The following is a 9,826-nucleotide window of genomic DNA, read 5'->3' on the forward strand; positions in this document are numbered from 1 at the left end:
GGAATTCTATACGGAATGAATGCATTACTCACCCCAGAGCCCAAATCTCTTCTCCAGGAACTACTGGCTTGCTACTTGCTATGTCCCTACCCACCTAAGGAAACTTAGTCATGTGCTTGCTCCAATCCTGTCTTCCCGGAGAATTCAGCAATAAAGAATTCCACATTTCAGTGGCCCAGCTTGGAGAGGGAAGCCCACCTCTAACCTTTGGTGAGCTCAGCTCCTTGCTTAGGCAAGCCCCCTTTCCTAAGGATCTGATACATGGGAAATGTCACCCTCTTGTCATTCATAACCCAGAGCTTGCTATGATGACACATCAGGACCAAGACCATGCACATCACATGGTTCACACCCAATTCCAGACCTAGGTGTCATACACACATTATGTAGCTGAGAGAAAATGAAACTCGATCATTAAGCAAAGTCGGGACATTGCCTAGAGGTAGTGCTCATGGTGGGGAGCTGTGGAGACTATGATTGTGTCAGGATCATCCCTAGAGCACAGATGTCAACAAGGATGTTCTCACTGGTCTCTGAGCTAGTACCTGGGATTATTACACAGACCGTTCTACACGAATTTCCTTAACATAAGGCTGAAGGTGTGGCTCGTGTGCACAAAGGCCCTAGTATCATAAAACAAAACAGACAAAAAGCAGTTCAAAGCATAGAACCTGATACATAATAACTCAAAGATTGGCTCCAGCTGGATACAATGTTACATGCCTGAATTCCCAACAACACTCAGGAAGATCAAGAGAGTTTGAGGCTAGCCAAGGCAACACAGCAAATTCTAGGCCAGTCCAGACCACACCGCAAGACCTTGTCTTAAAACAAACAAGCCCAAAACATGTACATTTCATTTTAAAACCAGAGACAGTCATTTTATAGAAAATAGGATTTATTTATCACATTTGAGATGAACACAAAGGACTGTTCCAGAAATCTTTTATATATATATCATTAATAGATTTATTCAACATACAGAAAAAGCAAAGCCTGCCAGAAAACACTTCCTTCTTAAGGACAACATGAATTCTGGCAGTTTCTGTAAGTTCTCAGCACAGGAATTCACATTGAGCAGACAGACCCGGCTCACAGGTCTGTCCAACTGTTTCTATTCTACAGGCTCCCTTCGAAAACCACAGCAGTCAACCAGCAGGATTCACAGTGACCAGAAGGAGAGACATTGATGTTGGAACTTTCACAAGAGCCTGAGTTATGTTTCAGAAGTCAGGCTGGGGGGAGGTGGAGGGGGTTGTAGGGAGGTGTGTGTGGCTAGTGCCAACTCAGGTCACACATAGGACAGTGCAGTTAGTGTCACAGCTTTGTTTCTATGAGATCTTGTTAAATTATTGCAACGAGGAAGACAGCATTGAATAGTAACTGCTGTCCCCACTGGTTAAGGAAAAAGTCAGGAGCCTTCCCTGACTAACTGGTCAGCACAGCCAATGTCCAAGGCACACGATTGGCAATCATGGGGACATTTGCTGAGGGTACATGTCCCGATGGCCATACTGATGCCCAGAAACAGGATCTGAGGAAGGATGGACAGTAGAGAGCAGCCTGGTCCTGTGGAGGACCATGTGCCCGAGTGACCTTCCTTCTACTCAGCAGAAGTGAGTACAAACAGTTCTTGGAGTACCTGGGCGAATGGAGACATGGAAGCCTGCTGCTGTCCTAGCACCTTGGCTGTGAGTTAGCTCAACTGGCCACAGTCTGTGATGACAATCTTCTTAGATGTCTTCCCACTTTTTGAACCGAACGATTCTATTTTCTTCACAACATCCATGCCCTCTTTGACATGGCCAAACACGACATGCTTGCCGTCCAGCCTGTGGGGAAGGTTGGGCAAGTGAGGAAACACCGAGCGCCGTGGCCACTTGACAGTTATTTGCCAAAGGTACTGATTCTCAAAGGGACACCTCCTACCCCGAAAGCTTAATAGTCACGACTTGTGAGCTCTTCAACTGCACTCCAGTGGATCCCATACTCCTGGGACAAGTTCTGTCACCCTGGGCTTTGTCCTGGAAGCTTGATCTAATTCTTGGTGACCTTGCCTATGAGAAGTGGGTTGATCTCATTCTGCCCAGGAGAATGATGGGCATTGGAACACTCCAAAGAGCAAGACATCTATCTGTGCACCAGACCACGGCAAACAGCACCAGGGCAAGTGTGAGAAGCCTGGAGGTGCTGAGCAGATCATGATTTGTGAGTCCAAGAACAGAACAGGGACTTAGCTCAGGTCCAGCAAAGCCAAGAGTGATGATGGCCTGGAGCAGAACCGCAAGGCCCATTAAAGCTTCCATGGAAAGAGCAGAAAAGATGGGGCCAGCAACGACCTGCCTGGCCCTGACAGCCTTGGGTGGCTTGTCATCCTATCACTTAGATTTAAGTTGTGGACATAGGCTTTCTAAACTTCTCAGTCCCTGTTACCTCTGACCCGAGGTCTGGAACACTTAGGACTCCATACAGAGAAAGGTGTTGCTTAGTGGAAGTTTCACCAGGGAAGAGGCATTCATTCCTAGACAGCACAGGCCTGTGGGAAAGGAGGCTGGGGGGTCTGGAAGCCATGTGCGGCCATGCTAACGGTGTGTGAGTAAAATATGCCAACACCCATGATTCCAGAGCACATTCTGTAGTGGAGGCAAGCCAAGGACATATCAGGCAAGCCAGGAAAATGACTTCTACTCAGACCACCATGAGGCCACTTACTGAAACATTTCCCAAATGTGGGGTAGAGGAACCCTTCTGTGTGCATGTGTGACCCAATTCAAATTCTAGCCAACAGCACCCACTGGGACACATAGGTGGCACAGTCACAGAAAACAACAGATTGTGCCTCCATTCCTTTCCTGTCTCTCAGACGGACACACAACGAGAAGCAAGTCATTGGCCCAGGGTAGCCGGACGGTCCAGCTGCGCATCACCCGTCCCCACTGCAGACCTCCCCAGCTCCTCCTCAGAGGTCCTGCAGTGTGACGTACTCACCAGTCTGTCTTAATCGTGCAGATAAAGAACTGAGAGCCGTTGGTGTTGGGGCCCGCGTTCGCCATGGACAGGACACCTGTAAGATAGGCAGAGGTGAGCTGTGTCACCCAGGAGGCACCTCCCCTGAGACGCTGCCTGGAAAAGCAGGTGGCTCACACTCCATCAAGGACATGTGAACCTGCAGATCCTGGGATTAAAGAACCAGAGCTGACATAGTCCCTGGAGCTTGTATGTGCCTTAACTGTGTACCAGCTGGCTCTCAATGGAGGATGCTAGGGGGAAAGACTTCAGGGGTCTCAGTGGGGGAACTAATTGGCTTCTAGACTCCCCACACTCTGCCTTGGGTTCTGTTTAAAGACTCCCCAACCAAGTTCACATAGGGGAAATCTGTTTGGTTTTTGTTTGATTCTCACTATGTACCCCAAGATAGCCCTGACCTTTGGATTCTCCCGTCTCAGCCTCCCAAGTGCTGGAATTACAGTAGAAAGTCTGGTTTTTTACAGAGTTATGAATGAGAAAGTTCTAGAGATACCGGATAAGCTAGAAATGCTGAGCTGCCTGGATGCCAACAGGAGCATGCCGGGATGCTGGGTAACTGTGGACGGCAGCACCCAGATGGGATGAACAGCCAGGAGCACCGGAGAGGGTCAAGCCCCACATACCTGGCCCCACGTGCTTCAGTGTGAAGTTCTCATCAGGAAAGCGGCTTCCGTAGATGGACTTCCCTCCTGTGCCGTTGTGGTTGGTGAAGTCGCCAGCCTGCACACAGAACACCTTGTAACTTGTTACCACACGGCTGGCAGAGAGGCAGCCGGTCCCCTAGGAAGGCAGCTCTCAAGGATCTCAAAGCCCACCCTCAGGCAAAAGGGCCAACAACCACCCAGTGACTAAGATAAATTGGGCAAAACTAAAACCGAGCTTCTGCATCTGGAACCATGCCGTAACAAGCCTGGTTTCTGAACAATAGGCTTCTTGTCTGAGCTGGTTTTTTTTCAGTCAACCTCAAGAAGCGTGCCCGAGGTATTCAGATTCTCAACTCACAATTCCTAAGAGGGCCACAAGCAGGTGACAGGTGTTCCCAAAGCCAGGCCAAAGGAGAAGACCAGTTCTCAGGTTGAATCTCCTTCTTTGCTCCAACATCACCCTCCCAAAGCCCAACAGCTTTGGAGATGCATGGCCCATGGGGGCTGGGTACTTTTCTCAGCACCTGCTCAGTGCTGGAAGATGCTTTTGTGCACTGTGTGTTCAATTGCTGATTTCTGTACCCAGATGCTGATTGCAGTCTGGATTTTGGTATAGTCATTATTATGAAACCTCTGACTCAGTATTCTGTTAAACACTGTCACCTTCTGAGGGGTGGAAATAAGGAGCTGAACAGTCTGTTGCTCGGCAGAAGAAAAGGCGGGACTTGGTGCCCAGAGCAAGAGAGAGGGTCTCAGAGGGGACAAGGGGAAGTTGCCACTGGGACACGATGAAGGAGGAGGTACCACAGTGAGGCCAAGATGGCACAGTTATAACAAGCCACCAGGCTGGGAAATAGGCCAGGTCAACATTGTCATGTTAGAATAGCTCAGAATCTGCCCAGCTATGCTGCCTGAAGCTTTTAATAAATATAAGGGTCTCCATGTCATGAATCAGAGCCAGGGTGGGCTTAAGAAAGTCTAAGTTTACAGTCCAGGCAGCCTAGAAAGAGCTGTAAGCAGTTCTTGCCCAGAAGAGTATACACTTCCATGCCCAGTTGTTGGCCATGGCCATACTGTGGCTTCTCTGAGACAGGATGCGTAAATGGGAAGTGTGAACTTCCTTGTCCAGTTAAAGCATCCACTGATGCCAATAAGGTGTCCCAGTCACCTTGCCTGTGCCTCCAGAACACCATGCCAAGCCATAAAGAGCTATCCCAATTTGCAAGTCCCTTCCTAAATTTAGTACCCCACCTCAGAACCCCATCTCATCCACCAACTCTAGGTGGAGCTGGGAGCCTCTGAAGCAGGAAGGTCACAGCGCTTGACTGGATTCAGCCATAGCCACAGCCCTATGTGCCTCTCCTTCACTTTGTAGTGGGTAACCGAGCACTACCGAGTGACAGCAGGCACAGCCCCAACCCACTGCTGCTTGGCCACAGTGGAGAGGACAGGCGGAAAGGCCTTACTTCAGAGAGGCCATGACATCTGTGCCTGCCTCTAGCTCTCCTGGTCTCCACACATCAACCTCCGAGCCTGAGTCTGCCTGTGAGGTTTTTGTTGCCAACACCTAGCCTGAAACCTGACGTTTGTAATCTGTACCTACCTGTTTGTGACACTGGAGGAACATGTGACTAAGGAAAGTGTTCATTTAGACCAAGAAAAGGCCCTCCAGGTCCCAGCATGTGTAATGATAACTCAGCCATCTTCTCACCCCACCTCCCCTCTTCTCCCATACCTAGTGCTCACGGGCATACGGAACACCAAGATTAGAGGTGGTCTAACTCCAGTGGCCCTTCAGAGCCTCAAGGTCCACCCCCACCAACAGCCCTCTGCTGTGTCCCCTTGCTCATCAGTGATCCCAATCCACTCACAGCAGAGACCGTGTTACCTGGCACATGAAGGCTGGGATCACCCTGTGGAAGGTGGAGCCTTTGTAGCCAAAGCCCTTCTCACCAGTGCACAGGGCTCTGAAGTTCTCTGGAGAGAGAGAGAGAGAGAGAGAGAGAGAGAGAGGGAGGGAGGGAGGTTAAGAGCAGGCCACCTCTCCCTACTACTGATCCCCCAGGTGAGGTAGGTGTGGAAAGACCCTTCCCCTCCTCCTGAATCTATTCCTGATCTCATTCTTGCCTGCCTTGAGCCAGTACAAGCACTGTGATTAGAATCCAAGCTCTAAGCTAGGATAACAGGGCAAGGAACCCAAAGATCATACCTAACCCTGCCCTGTGCCGTCATGCAGAAGTTGGAGGAAGCTATCTCTAAGCTTACACGGGGCTTCCCCTGGCTCTGGGAGGTCTAGCTACTCTCAGACTGATTAGCAGAACTGACAACAAGGTCCAGAGAGGGTCAAAGGCTGCCTTGGGGTATCCAGCAGCGGTGCTTAGGTTGAAACTCCCACACTGTCATAGTTTTAAATCCTAACTCCACCCCCAAGCCCACCAGCCTTGTCTGGCTCACTTTCCACCTCGGGCCTTACCTGCGGTCTTAGGCACGACATCTGCCTTTAACTACAGAGAAGGAAAAGAACAGAAAAGGATGGTCAGTCCAGAAGCAGGTGCAAAAAAGGGCCCCCTCACAATTCATACCCAGAGGCCAAGGCATCAAGACAAAGAAGAGCCATTCCTTCCCATGACCACCAACCCTCCTAGGAACAGCCAAAGCATTTATCACTCCTGGCAGCTGCTTCCTGAACCTGACCAAGACTTGTCTGAGACAGCTTCATTTCTTATCAGAAGAAACTAGGACCATTCTGCCCACTTCCGGGACAGAATTTTAAGCTGGAGGCCCTCGGCATGAGTTCCTGGACCAAGAGTATCATCAGAACCAGCTGATGTTCCTCAGTGCAGGGGGAAACTGAGGCTCACATAAGGGAAGGAGGGGACAGTTGAGGGATGCTTACAGCCTCATCCAAACCTGCCTCTTGCCTCTCATGCTTCTCTTAAAAACCCCTCTTCACCAAATGGATTTGGGAAAGTGTTCCTCATTTTCCAAAAGAGGAAACTGAGACATAATAATAAATACCAGACCCTCCTACCCCCACTCCCGCCCTCTAAATCTGTCAGTCAACTCTAACTGGTACCTTTGTTCAAAGTAGAACAGCCAAAAAGCTCTTAGGGCCTCCTCCGGATACCTTGGTGACTGTTTCCTACTTTCTTTTTAAGGGTCGAACAGGAACGAGTGTTGAACATCGACCTCAATGCTCAGAGAGGCTTGGGCTCCTATTCCAGAACCTTCTCACTTCCATCCCCCGCGCCTCCTCTTAGGTAACCAGGCCTTGGGGGCGGATCCCAAGTGCGCTCAGGTCACCACGTGAGCACCGGGCAACACCTGGACCTCAGACACCCACCTCAGAGCTCTGGGTCCAACCTTGGACGCAGAGGGTTCTAGGAAGCCCAACATCAGTCCTGGCCGGTCAGTTGGCTGTCACTCATATGATGTGACCTTGACCTTGACCTTTTCCTCCACACCAGCCCTCCCTCTCTCCTCCACACCGCCCCCCCGGGGTTTTAGAAGAGCCCCGGAACGGCCCAAGCAGATATGGCTTTTGAGAGAGGGAAACTGAGGCCCAAGGTCACCCGGTGTGCCAGGCACAGTATGGGGCCCGGGAAGTCCAGGTTTCCATATGCCCAAGTCTTACCTCCAGCACCACGCGGCCGAGCGGCTGCCCGTCGGCGCCCACGTCCAAGTACACGAGCGGGTTCTGGGAGGAAGAGTTCGCCCCGCGGGCTCCTCCGTCGCTGCAGGTACGCGTCGCGGAGAGGAGCAGCGGTGAGGAGCGCGGGCTGGAGAGCAGACCGAGCAGGCGCGGGCCGCAGCGCAGAGCTAGCATCGCTGTCGCGGGTCGGTCAGGAGCGCGCGGAAGAACTCAAGAGTAGACACAACCAAGGTCGCACGACCCAGGAAGCGATCCCTAGGCCGCATGCCGCCGCCTTTATTGGTCCGCTGCCTTCTCGACCACGCCCCCGCCACGCCCCCGCCACGCCCCCTCGGAACCTGTCCGCTAGCGTCCCCTGCTGGTTGTAGCTGGCAGCGCGATTAGTTCGTGCGTTGGGCCCCACCCCCTGTCCCCGTACACAGTCCTTTGAAAGCACCTCTAGATCAAGAGAGCTGCTGACCCTAAGAGTCAGAAAGAGTGGGAGGGGGAGTCCGAAGTGGATCAGAAAGGGAGAGATAACAAAGAACAGAGAAGCGGAGATACAATCCAAAGACACCTACAAGTTGACCTCAGGCCTCCGGCTCCAAAAAAGTCTGTCTCCTTTTTTCTCCGCCAGAAGGACTGAAAATGCAGTTTGCCCAATCAATAGTGCATCTGCCAGACCTCAGATCCAGGGTGACCTCTCCTCTTCAGCCCACAGTGACAGCCCTTGTTTGTCCTCACCAACTCCAGCCAGGCCAGGAAGGTGCTGGGCTGGATTGACACCCACTAAAACTCACCTGGCATACAGCTCCTTGCCAACTGCACCGCACCTGCAGGTAACATCTTAAGCGATCATTAAGGGACGCCAGGAAGTTGACAGTGTGTGATACAAAAGGAAAGGAGCCTGCAGCAGAGCCACAGCCAGGAACTGAAGCCCTTGTGTTTGTATCCCAGTGGCCTGGGAGGCAAATGAATGTTAGCAAGTAGGGGGCATGTGAGCCAATACCCAAGCTAGAAAACCCTGGCTCCCTACGGCTGGCTTTGGCCAGTCCCTCCGCAACCAAGGAAACGATGAGAAACCCTGCTTTCTACTCATACCTGTTCTGAGGATAAACATGAGAGAGAAGCATGTGTTAACTGTTAAATGCTGTTCTGTGGACATCAGTGATGGCATAGCCTAGAGTGTAAACTTAGGGTATGGGGGTGGGGGATCTCCACTGCAAGGTCTCAGAGTCCTGAGAGATGGGAGGAGAGGAGCTAAGAACCTTAGGAGCAGGGGAGCCTGGCCTGCCTCGTCCAAGAATCAATTTGTGGAGAAGTGTGGAGAAGCCAGGCTGGTTCAAGTCATCTATGAAATCCAGGCATGCTCCCTGCCTGCCTCACGCCCAGCAGCCTGATCCTGTGAGGTGTCACAGCTCTCTGTGCTACTGGACTCGATGGGTTGTTTACCAGGCCCTGGTCTAGGATGGGCCTCACCCCACCCCTCAGAGGACCACCTCTTTTCTTGTCAATGTGTATCGAAGGGAGCTGCTTGCATGGAGGACTCACTTGCCACCTGAGCCACTGGCACACCCTCTCTATCTGTTCAACAGCAGTTCACACTTAGCCTGGAAAGGAGTGGAGAGGAACCACCACCCATGCACTGCTAGAAAACATCCCAAAGCCCCAGACCTCCTGTAGCCAGCTGACTCGATTCCTATAGGCCTTGACTCCTATAGGCCTTGACTCCTATAGGCCTTGACTCCTATAGCCTTTAACATTCCTAAAATGGGAACCATGGAAACTAGTTATCTTTTGATCCTGCCAAGGTGAGGATGTGATAAAGTATACAGATCCCACCCCAGAAGAGAACAAACCTTCATTCACAGGACTCCTTCCTGTCTCACAGCCTTCCCCAGCCTCAGACCTTACTCACCCAGCTTAGCATGCGGCCCAAGAAGCAGCCCCCTTTCCCAGCCCCCACACTGTGGTAGTGAGTTATTAAAGGCAGTGTGTTTGGCTGAGACCAACCTGTCTGACTTCATGGTCAATGTCACTGCATGTCAACCTCTCCTGACTGTCATCATGGAGCTAGACTGGAACAGGGTGGCAGAGAAGCCTTGGAGGGACAGTGCAGGAAAACAGAAAATGAGGTAACCAGGAGTTATAAAGCCCAGGGGACCAGGGAGGTGATTTCCACCTCGGGGAATCAGCCTGGGCATGACCACCCCTGGGTACAACAGGGGGCACAGGAGCGTGAAGAGGTTTTCCCAAGGGGAAAGAATGAGCTAACAACAGCCCCGACTGGGCTTCGTCGGGGCATCTTTGAGGAAAAGACTCTTAAACATGAATGGAAAATGTGACAAGAGGACAATCACAGAGGTCTGTCTCTAATGGCCAGGCTGAGGCCCAATATTATGGGTAGCCACCGTCAGTACAATGCTCCCTCCTCTGCCTGACTTCCTTCAGTTAGGCCTTCCGGCTCTTTGGCAAACATGTTATCACTCCCCTTGTATGAGCCAGAGACACATTCCATCTTCAC

General features: G+C 51.5%; 1 protein-coding gene across 1 annotated transcript; it reads right to left on the bottom strand.

Annotated features, from left to right (window-relative positions):
• Positions 1-890: 890 nt before the first annotated feature.
• Positions 891-7,555, bottom strand: PPIF (peptidylprolyl isomerase F). Its single transcript, XM_080926055.1, has 6 exons — positions 7,306-7,555; positions 6,145-6,175; positions 5,560-5,648; positions 3,651-3,747; positions 2,989-3,064; positions 891-1,832 (listed from the first exon to the last, which is right to left on the bottom strand). The coding sequence occupies exons 1-6, from the start codon at positions 7,495-7,497 to the stop codon at positions 1,697-1,699; spliced, it is 621 nt and encodes a 206-aa protein (XP_080782181.1). The 5' UTR covers positions 7,498-7,555; the 3' UTR covers positions 891-1,696.
• Positions 7,556-9,826: the final 2,271 nt, after the last annotated feature.

The sequence above is a fragment of the Micromys minutus genome (genome assembly GCF_963924665.1).
Source record: "Micromys minutus genome assembly, chromosome: 12".
Taxonomy (NCBI): Eukaryota; Metazoa; Chordata; class Mammalia; order Rodentia; family Muridae; genus Micromys; species Micromys minutus.